Source organism: Archocentrus centrarchus, chromosome 4 (genome assembly GCF_007364275.1).
Source record: "Archocentrus centrarchus isolate MPI-CPG fArcCen1 chromosome 4, fArcCen1, whole genome shotgun sequence".
Classification (NCBI taxonomy): Eukaryota; Metazoa; Chordata; class Actinopteri; order Cichliformes; family Cichlidae; genus Archocentrus; species Archocentrus centrarchus.
This window is the reverse complement of record NC_044349.1, coordinates 32,287,036-32,304,372: the sequence shown is the minus strand read 5'-3', so window position 1 is coordinate 32,304,372 and position 17,337 is coordinate 32,287,036. Positions and strand designations below refer to the sequence as shown.

At 40.8% G+C, this 17,337-nt stretch overlaps 1 protein-coding gene across 1 annotated transcript in view; it reads right to left on the bottom strand.

Moving 5' to 3' along the window:
• pik3r3b (phosphoinositide-3-kinase, regulatory subunit 3b (gamma)) overlaps nucleotides 1–17,337 on the bottom strand; it is a 273,792-nt gene that overhangs the window by 182,530 nt on the left and 73,925 nt on the right. The window contains exons 2-3 of the mRNA XM_030727072.1: nucleotides 7,489–7,563; nucleotides 1,448–1,522 (exon numbers count right to left, since the gene is read on the bottom strand). Of these exons, the coding sequence (XP_030582932.1) occupies nucleotides 1,448–1,522; nucleotides 7,489–7,563 (150 nt within the window). The remainder of the gene's footprint in view (nucleotides 1–1,447; nucleotides 1,523–7,488; nucleotides 7,564–17,337) is intronic.

The window sequence follows — 17,337 nt, the reverse complement described above, 5'->3', positions numbered from 1 at the left end:
ACTCCTGTCACATCCTTTTCAAACCCTCGCTGGCTTTCGCCGCTTAACACAGTTAAACACAGATATAATTCACTCAAATGATCTCTAACCGCTGATTTTTGGTTTATTTCGATGTTTCATTTGTTCCTGAGCAAATCGGTTTGGCTGAAATTAAAGTTAAGCTTCATAGCAGGATAGATTTATTTAAATTTAATTCTTACTAGAGAGTACTTTCAATATATTTGGAAATGAATCATTCACCCATCTGTATTCCTTGATGTAGAAATGTGGTGTTTTAACATTAAATTTAAAAAAGGAGTAAAAGTTTGGTCTCCGTTTTTTTCTTTTCTACAGCTGTGCGTCGCACTGTCATGGTTGCTTGCCGACAAGAGCTATGCTGAGGTGAGGGCAGGCTTGACTAGCTAATTATCAAGCTCATGCTAATTAGCCCCCACCCCCTGACACACAGGCGCTGGGCTGAAGTTTTTTCTGGCTAGAACCCTGAAGAGTGAAGTGTAAAACCTCTGTTTTGCCAATAGGTTGTATGACTGACAACAATTGCTACCCTGCTAAAACACGGTAAAAAAAAAAAAAAGAAGAAATAGGTATTCTTATAATTTTATAAATACAGACATAGATTATTATATTGCTTATTGTTACTGATACTTATTATTCTTATCAATACTACCATCCCTGTTTTACAAAATAACAGGTGTTTTACCTTTGATATATTGGTAAGGGTTATAACATTTTTCATCCCAGCCTCACAGGCCTACTGAGCAGCTGTGAGAGTTTTTGGTGCTAACAGCTGTGGTGATCTCCCTACAGTTTAAAATATGATCATCAATTAATTAACTATTACAGAATTAATATTCTCTAACCATCTGAACAGCAAAGCCTTAATAATTATCTGCTGAAATAAATCACAGATCAATTTGTTGCAAAATGCATCTGCTAATGTTTATAATAAAGCATGCCACATTGTAACTCATCACATAGTGGTGAAAGCTGATCTTCAAGGATCACTTGGTTATCCATCATACATATCTGAAATGCCAAAAACAAATACTGTTCCCTTCTCAGCTTGACAAGCTCCAACCTTTGTTAACTGAATACTGACATGATACTAGTCAAGGTAGCTTCCAGAGACAATAACCAACTGTGGCCCAAGATGGGCATAAGCTAGAGGATGCAAACAGGCATTATGGCACATAAAGAAAGAGATCACTTTCATTGTGGTATGGTTAAAAATTATGTCTATATTTAAATCTAATTGGTTAAGGGCTACTTTCCTTGATTGCCCTGAGTGCATGCCCATGCTTTATAATTTCAATAAAACTCTAATTGTGTCAGATAGGTCACATTAAGATGCGTTTAGATGTTTACAGTCATATAAAGCTTACAACAAATGCTCACTGAATATATTACATTTGCTCTAGTATTCATCTTTTTTTGAAGGGGTCTGTACCTGATTCTAGAGCCTGGTGGAGCTCAACAGGTCCAGTGGATGCTGCTGGGGCTTGGTACAGTGAATCATTAAGACCTAGAGAGGACACATACGCAGAAGAAGAGGAAGGAAGTCAGTAGAGAAAATCACTGTGTCAGACAGAAAATATGCTGTTCCTCTGGGCTAAGAAACATGGATATGCATTATACTGTACAAATTATCAAGTCTGCTATTCAGGCTCCAGGCTATAGTTGAATTATATGATATTTTTCATGCAGTCCTGCTGAATTATAAAACTCCTCACCTGCTGCCCTCAGAAGACAGAACTATAACACATTTATTTATTATTTCTCATGTGGGAGGAGGTCGATTTATTTTTAAATAAGTGATGGAATGAGAAGATGGGTATTAATCTCATATCTATAAGCACAGAGCTGGAGTCAGGGCATGGTTAGACTCATAAAAAATTAAACCAACAGAGAAGGAGCTAACCTGCTTCTCTACAACATTTAAAACACACCTTCCAGCATATGTAAAGCTCGCTAATAAACATGTTGGTTATGTAGCCCAGAAAGAGAAAAACAGAAATGTGCACATGCTGAGGTGATTTTGTGCAGTAGCCAATCTTGAAGTCAGGTATTCAAATAAATAGGTGAGTGTGTTCAAACCTTTGAATGGTGTGTGTGTATATACACTGCTCGAAAAAATAAAGGGAACACTTAAACAACACAATATAACTCAACTTGACAGTCAATTTCACATGCTGTTGTGCAAATGGAATAGACAACAGGTGGAAATTATTGGCAATTAGCAAGACACATTCAATACAGGAGTGGTTCTGCAGGTGGGGACCACAGACCACTTCTCAGTACCTATGCTGTCTGGTTGATGTTTTGGTCACTTTTGAATGTTGGTGGTGCTTTCACACTCGTGGTAGCATGAGATGGACTCTACAACCCACACAAATGGCTCAGGTAGTGCAGCTCATCCAGGATGGCACATCAACGCGAGCTGTGGCAAGAAGGTTTGCTGTGTTTGTCAGCGTAGTGTCCAGAGGCTGGAGGCGCTACCAGGAGACAGGCCAGTACACCAGGAGACGTGGAGGAGGCCGTAGGAGGGCAACAACCCAGCAGCAGGACCGCTACCTCCACCTTTGTGCAAGGAGGAACAAGAGGAGCACTGCCAGAGCCCTGCAAAATGACCTCCAGCAGGCCACAAATGTGCATGTGTCTGCACAAACGGTTAGAAACCGACTCCATGAGGATGGTATGAGGGCCCGACGTCCACAGATGGGGGTTGTTCTCACAGCCCAACACCGTGCAGGACGCTTATCATTTGCCAGAGAACACCAGGATTGGCAAATTCGCCACTGGCGCCCTGTGCTCTTCACAGATGAAAGCAGGTTCACACTGAGCACATGTGACAGATATGACAGAGTCTGGAGACACCGTGGAGAGCGATCTGCTGCCTGCAACATCCTTCAGCATGACCGGTGTGGCAGTGGGTCAGTATTGGTGTGGGGTAGCATTTCTTTGGAGCCCTCCATGTGCTCGCCAGAGGTAGCATGACTGCCATTAGGTACCGAGATGAGATCCTCAGACCCCTTGTGAGACCATATGCTGGTGCGGTTGGCCCTGGGTTCCTCCTAATGTAGTACAATGCTAGACCTCATGTGGCTGGAGTGTGTCAGCAGTTCCTGCAAGATGAAGGCACTGAAGCTATGGACTGGCCTGCCCGTTCCCCAGACATGAATCCGATTGAGCACATCTGGGACATCATGTCTCGCTCCATCCACCAACGTCACGTTACACCACAAACTGTCCAGGAGTTGGCGGATGCTTTAGTCCAGGTCTGGGAGGAGATCCCTCAGGAGACCATCCTCCACCTCATCAGGAGCATGCCCAGGCGTTGTAGGGAGGTCATACAGGCACGTGGAGGCCACACACAATACTGAGCCTCATTTTGACTTGTTTTAAGGACATTACATCAAAGTTGGATCAGCCTGTAGTTTTCCACTTTAATTTTGTGTGTGACTCCAAATCCAGGCCTCCATTGGTTAATAAATTTGATTTCCATAGATGATTTTTGTGTGATTTTGTTGTCAGCACATTCAATTTTGTACAGAACAAAGTATTCAATGAGAATATTTCATTCATTCAGATCTAGGATGTGCTATTTGAGTGTTCCCTTTATTTTTTTGAGCAGTATATATATATATATATATATATATATATATATATATATATATATATATATATATATATATATATATATATATATATATCTACAGGACCCTAAAATCCTTCATCAGGAGAACAACACTAAATTCAAGCCAATTGCACTAGTCACCATCAAGTGCGGGATTTACCAAAAAGATGCTCTGTCCCCACACTGTATAGCCTTGAAGCCCCTCAACCAGATTATCAACAAGATTGGCTACCAACTATGGAATGGAGCAAACATCAGCTACCTCCTCTACATGGATGACATCAAGCTGTATGCCAGGAGTGAATGAGATATCGATTCATTGATCCACACTATTAGGATCTACAGCAAGGACATCAGAATGTCATTGAGACTGGAGAAGTGTAGTTGGATGGTAGTAATGTGCCCAAAGGAGAAGATAGAAGCCACAGACATCAAGACAAGAAAGTTCCTTACCATGCATGGAGGGTTTCACCCCAAAACCAGCACCCTGAGACTGTATGCTAAGCAGAAAGAAAAGAGACCAGGGACTACTTAGTGTCAGAACCACTATCCTAAATGAAACAACAAAGATCCATGAGTACATCAGAAAGATGGCCACAAATGATCATGTGCTTAGTGAATACCTCAGGTAGCAGAAACCCAGCATAGAAAGTGGAGGATGAAGAACAGGAACCATCATGGAAGGCCAGGCCTCTGCATGGCATGTACCACCGGCAGATTGAAGAAGTGGCTGATATTGAAAAATCTTACCAATGTCTGGACAAAGCTGGATTGAAGGATAGCAAAGAGGCACTAATCATGGCAGCACAGGAACAAGCTCTAAGCGCAAGATTGAAAGACGATGAGGTCTATCACACAAGACAAGAACCCAGGTGCAGGCTGTGCAGAGATGCCCCTGAGACAATCCAGCACATAACAGCAGGGTGCAAGCTGGTAGCAGGCAGAGCATACATGGAACGCTATAACCAATTAGCTGGCATAGTATACAGGAACATCTGTGCCAACTTTGACCCCCAAGTCCTGAGGTCAAAATGGGATACACACCCATGGGTGGTAGAGAATGATCGAGCTAAGAGCCTGTGGGACACACAGACAAACTGGTGATGGCTAACCAACAGGACATAGTAGGGGTGGACAAGCAGAGGAAGAAAGCCGTAGTGATAGATGTAGCAATACCAAGTGACAGTAACATCAAGAAGAAGGAACATGAGAAGCTCGAGAAATACCAAGGGCTGAGAGAAGAGCTAGAGAGGATGTGTAAGTTGTTCCTCAACTTGTCCCCCCAAACTGGGAGAGTGGCTCCAGCAAATTCCAGGAACGACATCCAAAATCTTTGTCCAGAAGAGTGCAGTCCTAGGAACAGCTAAGATACTGCACAGGACCCTTGAGTTTGGAGGACAAACATTGCCCACAGGGCGATTATTATTATTATTATTATTATTATTATTATTATTATTATTATTAATAATAATAATTATAATAATAATAATAATAATAATAATAATAATCAGGACTCATACTGCTCCAAAAACAGTTTTTGTCATATATTGCAGTGGCAGGCAAGGCAGAGGACCCCAGAGGGAAAAGCTAAGCTTGGATCTCAGCTTTATTTGCACAGGCACAACACATTAACGAAGCTGGACGGGAGCCAGCAGAACCAAAGACTAAACTCACTTGAATTTAACTTAATTTGAGCATGAACAAAACATGAACAAGAGAGCACACAGCAGGGAAATCAATCACAACGACGAGGGCATGACAAAGGACAAAGACAAAAAGCAAACAATAACTACACAAATGAGAATGAGGGGAGTGACAACAGGTGGGGATCACAGCTGAACATAATTACAGAGAAGAGACCAGGGGAAGCAAAACTAAACACAAAGTGCACAGGACAAAGGACTGTCAAAATGAAACAGGAAGTTAAAGTGATACAAACATAGACTTGACACATAAGAAAACACAGGGAAGTGAAACTAAATATGAGATGCAAGACAATGGCCAAAGACATAAGAATCAAAACAGACACATCAATCAAAACTGACAGAACAGGAGGACGTGGGAATCAAAACATAGCAAAACTACACATAGCCTAAAGAAAGGATTAGGCTGCAAATGAGCAAAACTAAGAACATAACCCATAACACAAAAAACAGAAAATGAAGCAAAAGGAGTGCTTAATAGGAAAAAAACCTTCAAATCAAAGTACAACCAAAAAGCTGTACAATCATGGTAAAAACAATGTACACCCCCTTTCAGTTCTATCATAACAAAACATCATCATAAAATGTATCTGGTCTTTACCAGGTTTTAAACTTAAGTACTTACAGTATTTATTTAACCAAAATATTACTTCTAGGCTGGACTATTGTAATTCATTATTATCAGGCTGTCCTAAAAGCTCCCTGAAAAGCCTTCAGCTGATCCAAAATGCTGCAGCTAGAGTACTGACAGGGACTAGAAAGAGAGAGCAGATTTCTCCCATATTGGCTTCTCTTCATTGGCTCCCTGTTAAATCTAGAATAGAATTTAAAATTCTTCTCCTCACATACAAGGTCTTGAATAATCAGGCACCATCTTATCTCAAAGACCTCATAGTACCATATCACCCCAACAGAGCACTTCACTCTCAGACTGCTGGCTTACTTGTGGTTCCTAGGATACTTAAGAGTAGAATGGGAGGCAGAGCCTTCAGCTTTCAGGCGCCTCTTCTGTGGAACCAGCTTCCAGCTTGGATTCGGGAGACAGACACCCTCTCTATTTTTAAGATTAGGCTTAAAACTTTCCTTTATGTTAAAGCTTATAGTTAGGGCTGGATGTGGTGACCCTGAACCATCCCTTAGTTATGCTGCTATAGGTCTAGTCTGCTGGGGGGTTCACATAATGCACTGTTTCTCATTCACCTTATTTACTTTGTTTATACTCCACTCTGCATTTAATCATTAATTATTATTAATCTCTGGCTCTCTTCCACAGCATGTCTTTCTCTCCCCTCAGCCCAACCGGTCGCGGCAGATGACTGCCCCTCCCTGAGCCTGGTTCTGCTGGAGGTTTCTTCCTGTTAAAGGGAGTTTTTCCTTTCCACTGTCACCAAGTGCTGCTCATAGGGGGTCGTTTTGACTGTTGGGTTTTCTCTGTATTATTGTAGGGTCTTTACCCACAATACAAAGCGCCTTGAGGCGACAGTTTGTTGTGATTTGGCGCTATATAAATAAAATTGAATTGAATTGAAATACAACCAGTGTGTGAAAAATTTAGTATGTCCTTACTGCTTCCATAGCAATTAACAGGGTAAGTAGCAGCTAGGTGCTGCTAATCAAATGTACTTGGTTTACTCGATCATCAGCAAGTGTGACCACATCTATAAGAGCAGACTTTTTCTGAAATGCTGTGGCGGGACCTTAAGATGGCTGTGTATAAATGAATGCTCTCAAACTTCAAGGAACTTAAAGTTATAAAGATGAGTGGGCCAAAGTTTATTCACAAAGATGTGAGAGACTGACAAGGTCATATAGAAAACTACAACTTCAAGTTCACACACTGCTTCTTTATTTTGGATTTATTTTTATTTAATAAATAGAAAAAGTTGTATCAGCTATGTGTTGTTTTATACCTGAGGTTAAATTCAAATAATTTTAGAAGCTGCTAAAGACCAATTTTTTTTTTTTTTTTTGTCCTAATATGTAAAACCTTATTATCAGTGTGAACAGTCTTTTTACTGTGACTATATTTACAATTTTTCAAAAAACCAAGAACTTGACTCAGTGAGTTACAGTAATGGTCTCCATTACTGGCTGTTCAGTGACCTGCTAATGAGTATGCTCGTTACACAATGACGTCACTTTTTCTCTTACCATGTTTCTCAATAGCCTCGATGAGTCTCCAAACAATCACAGGTGCTCCTTCAGACAGAAGCTCTTTCTCCACACCTGAAGCAGAGAGAGAGAGAGAGAGAGAGAGAGACAAAAGCCTGTAATAACTGCTGTGTATCTGGAGATTATCAGACAAATTTAACATTTGGGTAATTTTAGATGTAATTTTGATTTCATTTGCATAAAACTAATTTGTCATTTAAAAATAATTTACAAATGCCAAAAAGAATAAAAACAAAAGAAAAAAAAGTTATATGGCTACACCCAACAGTTCTGAAGACTTGGTGAAAATAGTTGCTGAGATACTTTTCTGAGCCAGTTATTAAATAACAAGAGGCTGAATATTTTCTTTGCAGTTTCTGCAGTCATTCCACTGATGAACCCAAGTGTGTGTGACTATGTATCTGTGCATCCATGTGTGTGCCCTCCAGGGAATGTGCACAGTCACTCAGACGCACACACAAACACACCCACACAAATACACAGCAGCAGCAACATAAAGGCCTTGTAAATGTCAGTGCTGAGTTCATACTCAGGTCAAAACTTCACATGCCACACTCTGACGACATTACACAAAGGACACACATATACACAGAAAAATAGTAACTTCTTTAGGCACCAAAATACACAAACTACAATTTAAGTACTAGTATTTTAATGCTAACATACCTATAATGCCTATAAAAAGAGCTACACATGTGCACTACACATGGATGCATTAATAGGCACAACATATAAACAGCTACAGCAGAGATTACACATGAAAGCTCTGAGCATTGCTTGGCAGGTTGGTTTATAATGCTGCACATATGCACGAATGAGATTAAGAGCAAAACTGAATAAATAGGAAAGCAAACACATGATGTCATCTGCACACAGGACTTCTTATTGAGATCTAGGTGTACTAGAATTACATTAAGCAGACACCTGTATTCAAATGTAGAGTTTGAACAAGAAGCTGCTCTTAGCATTCCCATAATTATTCAGATGTTGCATCCAGTAAATCTTCCAACTACTAAGTATTCATGTAAGCGTATTGGCACCACTTAGGGTGCTGCGGTTCAGGTGCTAGAGTGGGTTGTCTACCAATCAGAAGGTTGGTGGATCAATCCCCCACCCCTTTTGCGCACGTGTTAAAGTATCCTTGGCCAAATTGCACACAGTGCATCATTTGGAGTGTGAGTATGTGTGTGAATACTAGATAAAAGTGCTTAGGTGCTCTTGTATAGAGAAATTAAGCTATCCAAATTAATATAGCTAGAAGTTTGTGAGAAGACTTGTCTTGACTCCCTTGATGTGTGACCTCAGTAAACACTTTCCTGATAACTTGTTGGTCTGAGTTGCTGATTTTCAGCCTTACTGACCATGTTAATTTTAAGGCATAAAGCAGTGTACATTAGGGTGTGCCTTGCTTGCCATTCACATTTCGCTACCCTGTGAATGTGCTGCATCCCTCGATTTCATTAGATCACCCTCACTCATCACAGCCAGCTTCTGTCCATCTTTTATATGCAGGCTGTGCTTTTGTCTGTCCCACAATAGATATTAAGATTATGACATAGGAAAACCAGCAAATGCTTTTGTTAGAGACTCCAGAGCCAGCAGATAAAAAAATTACTTTTATGTTACTAACTGACCAACTAATAGGTTTATAAGTATCTGTGTAATCAACATATTACAAGTAACAAGTGCAATTAAAATTTATAGTTTACTGTTATGATACGACTTAAAATTTTAAATATGTCAGTGAAGAATTCCAAATTTAAATGCAGATTTGATAAAATGAAGGTTTCTAAAATGTTACTTCTTATTTTATGCATCTGGATTCAACATGGTAAAGTATAGCTGTCCAGTTTAATAAAAGCCATACCATAGCTCACACAGCAACTCTACCATAACACCGTTGATATTCTGTTCATGTCTTCTCTCCTTTGTTCCATCTTTACTTCGCATTTTCTTGTTCCCCCTCTCACCCACAGTTTCTTTTCCTCAAGTTGTTCCTCAGCTTGTCCCTATTCTCTCCCTCTCTTTCATCCTCTTAACCACCTTTTCCCCACCTATTAATTCATCTCCACTTGCTCTTTTCTGCCCACATAATCTTTCTCACCATATCTTGTCAGCCTAACAGATCCCTCACTCTGTTATCACAATTCGTCCTTTAATGAAGTCGAGCATATGTGAAAAAAAATAAAAAATTACAAAACACACTTTTTCAATGTGTTCACAGGTGTACAGACCTGACTGATGTATTTATGTGAGCACAAAGTTGAGTGTATTGTTTTAGGTGTGTATATGTGTGTGTGGGTGTCTGTGTGAGCAATGAAAAAGAATGCAGAAGAATTTCCAGAGCTATAGGTTGTTAAATGTACAGTACTTTCATTAATGTCACTGTCAAAATGTATCACAAAGGCAATAGCTCACCAGGAGGAGAGGAGAGGAGAGGAGAGGAGAGGAGAGGTAAAGATAAATAAAAACATTTAAAGAGCAATGAGATGTAAAAAAGCATGCCATAATAAAGAGGACAAAAGCACACACCTGAACAAGGAAATAAAAGAAGGCAGAGATGAAGAAGAAGAGGGGGGAGAAAGAAGAGGACAAAAGAGAAGTCAGAAGAAGGCAAGAAAGGGCTTGGGAGGAGGGATGTAAAAAGGAGAAATGGAAGAGAGGTAAAAAAAAAAAAAAACAGAATTCAACCCAATCAGGAGAAGAAGCGGGAACTGAATGACAAACATAAGGACAAAGACGACAAAAAAAGGATGGAATATAAAATACAAACAAGAGCACAGCAACATAGCAAATAGTAGACAGTGGGATAATGAGGTCACAGAAAAAGAGACAGAGAAGAGGACAAAAGAGAAGGGGAAAAGTGAGGAAGTGAAGAGAAAAATAAACAGGAGAATGAAAACAGAAAACATTAGAAAATAAAAAAGGGCAGAAAGGAAGAAAATCCTGAAAGAATAGGACAATGAAGAAGAGACTGGAGGGTAAAAGCACAGACAAAAGAAGAAGAGAAGAGAACAATGAAGCTGAGCAACTCCATTCCTTCAGCTCTGCAGCAGATCAGCCTCCACCCTGCTCTGACAGAGAGGTTAAGAAGCTGTACACAAAGACTCATACACACCTACACACACACTCACACACAGTCGAAAGTCAGATAAACAGATAGACATGCACCACAAAAGAAAATTAACCTGACTGTATACACCAGTACAATACAGTACACAAATTGCAGTGAGAGACAGACAGACACACACACACACACACACACGCACACACACACACACACACACACACACACACACACACACACACACACACACACACACACCAACCAACCTCCATCATCTGTCCGCTAAGATTTTCTGTCATTAAAAGATGCTCCATTGTACTATACTGCATAGATTTGATACACACACGTGGTCATACCCTTGTTGTGGTCTCTGATTAGCAGTGTCTGAAAATGATTTATTGAGCACTGGCATTATGAAGTGGGCCCAGACACACACACACACACACACACACACACACACACACACACACACACACACACACACACACACACACACACACACACAAATACGGACAGAAAATCTGATCAAGATAAGAGAGTGGAGAGCAAGAAGCCTATGTATCAGTGGAGCTGCACTGTGCCTGTGAAGGCTTCTTATAAGTCATATTAGGACAGTCTCTTGATGTATATTAAATCACATTTAGGTCAAACAATTGAACCAAAATTGAATTTCATTTATATTAGATGTTCACACATCATTGTGTGTAAGTTTTCATTCAGAGTCCGTGTGCAACATCTCAGACCTTTCTCCCTCTCAGACAGGGCTGCAGTGTTCAGTCCTGCAATAACATCAAGATACACCAGGGGGCAGCTGACTCCAGGCCTGACTGGACAGTGCTGTGGCCTTTTTCATAGCGTTGCAGCAGAGGGAAGCCACATTCAATGGTGAAAGGTTCTGTTATGTCACGTCAAAAGGCTTTGATCACTTCTCCGGTAAAAATATAATATCCAGGTTAAATGTAATATGCAGCTATGTAGACTACAGAGAAATAATGACAATATGTGCTACAGTAAAACAAGAGATAAAACACAAGAGACATGCACGAACAGGAAGTAAAGTAAAACAGGAAGTGACAAACAGTGAGACCAGATACACACAGCAAAATGATGCTATGGACTACTGGGGAAGGCTAGAAAAATTTCTAGAAATAACAAACTCACAGATCATAATCTCACCCCAGCTGTGCTGGCTCAGCTTCAGTCAGCTCTGATTCTTCAGACATGCCACCCACTGAATGCATAAGCTCTCTGAGTATCCGGAGTTTGGACTCAGGATACTCTAGCTAGTGGCTAAGAATACTCCTTAAGCTCCAGCTCCGGTGTTTAGCACTGCTGCCTCACAGTTAGAATACCATCTGGGAGGCCTGGGGTCAATTCCACCTTGGCCTGGGCCTCTCTCTCTCTGTGTGGAGTTTGCATGTTCTCCCCATGTCTTCGTGAGTTTTCTCCAGGTACTCCAGTTTCCTCCCAAAGACATGCGCTTACTGGGGTTAGGTGTGAATGAGAGCGTGAATGTGAGTATGGATGGTTGTCTGTCTTTCTGTGTTGGCCCTGTGACAGGCTGGCGACCTGTATAGGGTGTGCCCTGGCTCTCGCCCTATGTCAGCTGGGATAGGCTCCAGCCCCCTCGCGACCCTGAACAGGATAAGCGGAAGTGAATGGATGGATGGAATTGGTTCCGATAAAAGCTAACCACATTAAAAACAAGTCATGTGACGTTGCCTTTTTATTGCAGTACAAATACTCTGATGCTTCTCCGCATGTGAGCTGAATATTAAACAGTACACAGGAAAGATACTCCTCTGTGGTGTTATTAGCAGCTAAGCCAAGTGAAATCTTGATCCTTCATCTCCTCCTGACCAATCCACCATGACAGCATCACAGTCTGAGGAAACCCCCACTTCTCCTCTCCTCCTGGGGGCCCAGCAGAAAACCAAGGCTACAGTATGAGGCCAGCTTTTCCAGATTTATTATATGAGCACACTCAGAAAGCCACATAGATACACATTAGCATACATGCATAAACATGCACTCATAGAGCAAACATAGTCACTTCATTTACTTAAAAATTAAACTTTCAGAATAAAATTGTGCAGTGATAAACCAAACATGGATTTCAATTCATGAAGCACAAATAGAAAGATGAATGCTAAATGAGTTCTTCCACACAAACAAAGCCATTTGCAAGTCATTTTTCTTACTTTGTGACCACATCTACAATTTAACCTCACCACATTTAATATGTATCTTAAATGCACATTAAATCTGGCTCTTGGCCTGCATTCACAATTTCTGCTTTGGGACTTATTAATGTTATAATATGCTGGTGCTGGTGATTTTTGTTTTTCAGTTTCCAGCACCTTGACTTCAGAAATGTACTAGAGGCTGTCATTCAATGCTAAATGTTAGGGGAATCCATGCCATAAATTCCAAATATTATACCATACAGCAGCACATTAAATACAATCCATGGACGACCAGGGATGCCAAGTTACGGTTGAAAGAAAACAATACAGCTTTCAAGTCAGGAAATGCTCAACTTTATATTGCTGCCAGGTCCAACCTGAGGAGAGCCATCAAGGCTGCAAAAGCAGATTAAAGACTGAGAGCCATTTCGGGGAAGGTGAACCTGGCATGTATGAGAAGGCATCCATCATCTTAAAATCCATAAAGGTAACAGACATGCAAGCAACAGCAAAAGTAACTTCCTAGCTGAGAAGTTTACCTGCTTTTTTGATACTTATGGCGTGAAAGAGGCAGAGACCAGCACAGCACTACCAACAAGCACTAATGGCATGACATTTACTGTTAGCATGCAACATGTCAGGAGAGTGCCCTGCAGTATCAGCCCTGGGAAAGCTGAAAAGCCCAGATAGAATCTCAGGTAGGGTATTCAGAGAATGTGCAAATCAGATCTTTAACCTCTCACTGTCACAATGCATTCCCCCCAGATGGCTCCAGTCTGCCACCATTGTGCCTGTCCCCAAAACAGAAGAAATTAGCAGCATTAATGACTTGTGGCTTTCATCTCCACTGTGAAATGCTTTCAAAAGCTGGCCTTAAGACAGATTAAATTTACACTTCCAACCTCCTCGGACCAACGCAAGTTTGCATATACAGGGTCAACAGAGGATGCCATCAAAACTGCTCTCCATGCTACACTGACTCACCTGGAACATCAGTATGCAATTATGCAGTATGGTCAAAATAGAATTATTTCTCATCCACATTGGAAAAAGCCAGTTGAGGTGGTTTGGGCAACTGACTAGGATGCCTCCTGGCCACCTCTTGGGTGAGGTTTTCTGGGGATGTCCTAATGGGAGGAGGCCCCGAGGTAGACCCACCACTCACTGGAGAGATTATATCTTTTGGCTTGCCTGGGAACACCTTGGGATTCCCCCGGACGAGCTGGAGGAGGTGGCTGGGGAGAAAGAGGTCTGGGCTTCTCTGCTAAAACTGCTGTCCTCACGACCTGTCCTTGTTTGTTCTGTTCTGTTGCAAAGCAAGATGTTCACTAAGCAGAAATGACATTTGAAGTATTTAATGCCAATTTTCTTGCTAGGTACTGCATTTTACATCAATTTTTTTGTACTTCTAAACACACACAATGTTTTTTTGACAGTGAGCAGTTTGTTACAGGTAAACACTAAACGATGCCACAGCATGTTATGTTTGGTTTTACTTGCAATGCCTGTTTGCTAGCTAACTACCACTGGCATCCTCAACAATGCTGATGATGTATCTTCCTGGCTAAAAAAAAGCTAAGACACGACCATTAAGGCTGAGAAGTGCCCAGCATTCACTCAACTAGTTATTTTGAACACACTTTCCAGGTACTCATAGAACCCTTGGTATAGCCATGCTTGATGCTATGAAGGCACTAAAGCACTGAATATATTACCTGTATGTGTTAAAGTCCTCAATCTGAGAGACAGCAAGTCTTACCCCACAGCATTAATGCATCCTTACCCTGACTGACAGGATTTTACTATGAAAAGAAAAGGCACATTAAAAAAAACTAAAGCTAAATGTCAAATATAACTTGTTATATGTGTTGTTATAAAATTCTCTGAAAATATAAATAATGATAAATTTACAGAGGGTATGTCAGTATGGGGCAACCTGATGGTATAGTGGCTAGTAGCCTCACACCAAAATGGTCATGGGACCTTTCTGTGTGGAGTTTGCATGTTCTCTCCTGGTGCTTTGGCTTCCTCCCACTGTCCAAAGACATGCAGTTAGTGGGGTTAGGTTAAGTGGTAATTCTAAATTGCCCATAGGTGTGAATGTGAGTGTAAATGGATGTCTGTCTCTCTGTGTTAGCCCTGCAAAAGACTGGCAACCTGTTGAAGGCCAGCCCGAGGCATAGGAGACATATGCAGCTGCAGGGGCCCCTCAAGTTCACCTAAATTTTTCATTAATCTTTTATTTTTTTCTAACATCCCAGTGTCCTAAAAACCTACGGGAAACACTCGAAAACTGTACAACTGTAACAATACCAATTTAAACAGTAGGCTACTTACTGACTGACTGTGTATGTCAGTAGGCATTTGGGTAGTTTGGGCAGACATGTGGATTGGCAATGCTCCAAAAGACCTTGATAGTCCATCAGTTACGGTCATCTGTGGATGAGGCTACAAAACACAAGGCAAGGTTTTGATGAGTAAATACGTTTTGGCTGTTGGTATGAATAATGAGGTTAAATTCCCTCATTTAAGATGCCTCAAGTACCTTCTCAGCTGATGACAGTACAGCAGGTGAGATTAAACAAAGGGTATTCATATACATGTTGCATTATCTGACATGACAGATTTAACATAGCTTTTTTCTCATTATTTGATGATGGCAGGTTCATCAAGAGCAGAGTTATTAGTATGCCCTTGAATGAAAGAAGCAGCAATTGCATTTGTTTCAACTTCAGCACTTCAGCTGTTGAGGCAGGTCAGTGGAGGGGCCCCAAATCACATTTTGCTTAGGGCCCCTTCAAGGCTTGGGCTGGCCCTGCCAGAGTGTACCTAGGCTCCAGGTACCTCAGCAACCCTGATAAGGATAAGCGGGAGAAAATTGATTGATGGATATATGGTCAGTATCCTGTTTTTTTTTTGTGTGTGTGTGTGTTGAAGAGTTGAAAAAAGTTAAGGTCAGGATCTAGAAAATGGATAATGTCAATGAGGGTTCTCACAAGTATACAAGTACAAATGTATGTGTACGTGGTTGTGCATGTGATGAACCTTGTGCAGAGTTTCATCAATCCATGTCGGCTGAGCTAATAGAACTAATGGACAATGTTCTTCTGATGTCACCACTTTGGTCTGCAGTAATGTGATCACTGACCTGAAAAAGGGACTAATATTATGGCAGATGTGTTGTCAAATTGGTAAAGAGGTTTTCATTGTACGCTTGTATTTGTCTGAATTGGCTTCTCTCAAAATGTAAAGGAGCCCACCCACCACTTTAATCATACTCTGGATCTTGTCCTGACATATGGCATAGAAACTGAAGACTTAACAGTATTCTCTGAAAGCCCCCTCCTGTCTGATCATTTCTTAGTAACATTTACATTTACTTTAATGGATTACACAGCAGTGGGGAATAAGTTTTATTACAGTAGAAGTCTTTCTGAAAGTGCTGTAACTAAGTTTAAGGATCTAATTCCTTCATTGTTATGCTCTTCAGTGCCAACACAGTGCAGAGCAGCTACCTAAACTCTGCTCCCAGTGAGGTCGATTATCTCGTCAATAGTTTTACATCCTCACTGCGTATAACTTTGGATACTGTGGCTCCTCTGAAAAGGAAAGCTTCAAATCAGAAGTGCCTGACTCCGTGGTATAATTCACAAACGCACAGCTTAAAGCAGATAACCCGAAAGCTGGAGAGGGAATGGCGTCTCACTAAATTAGAAGATGCTCATTTAGCCTGGAAAAAGAGTTTGTTGCTCTATAAAAAAGCCCTCCGTAAAGCTAGGACATCTTACTACTCATCATTAATTGAAGAAAATAAGAACAACCCCAGGTTTCTTTTCAGCACTGTAGCCAGGCTGACAAAGAGTCAGAGCTCTGTAGAGCCGAGTATTCCTTTCATGTTAACTAGTAGTGACTTCATGGATTTCTTTACAAATAAAATTTTAGACATTAGAGAAAAAATTATTCATAACCATCTCAAAGATTATTCTTCATGTTCGGCTGCTTTCAGCACTGCTGGTATTTGTTTAGACTCTTTTGCTCCAGTTGATCTTTCAGAGTTAACTTCAATAGTTACTTCCTCCAAACCAGCAACATGTTTGTTAGATCCCATTCCTACTAGACTGTTCAAAGAAGTCTTTCCAATTATTGATGCTTCAAACTTAAAAATGATCAATCAGTCTTTATTAGTTGGCTATGTACCACAGACCTTCAAGGTGGCTGTAATTAAACCTCTACTTAAAAAGCCATCACTTGACCCAGCTGTCTTAGCTAATTATAGGCCAATCTCCAACCTTCCTTTTCTCTCAAAGATTCTTGAAAGAGTAGTTGTAAAACAGCTAACTGATCATCTGCAGAGGAACGGTTTATTTGAAGAGTTTCAGTCAGGTTTCAGAATTCATCACAGTACAGAAACAGCATTAGTGAAGGTTACAAATGATCTTCTTAGAGCCTCTGACAGTGGACTCATCTCTGTTCTTGTCCTGTTGGACCTCAGTGCAGCTTTTGATACTGTTGACCATAACATTTTATTACAGAGATTAGAGCATGCTATAGGTATTAAAGGTACTGCACTGCAGT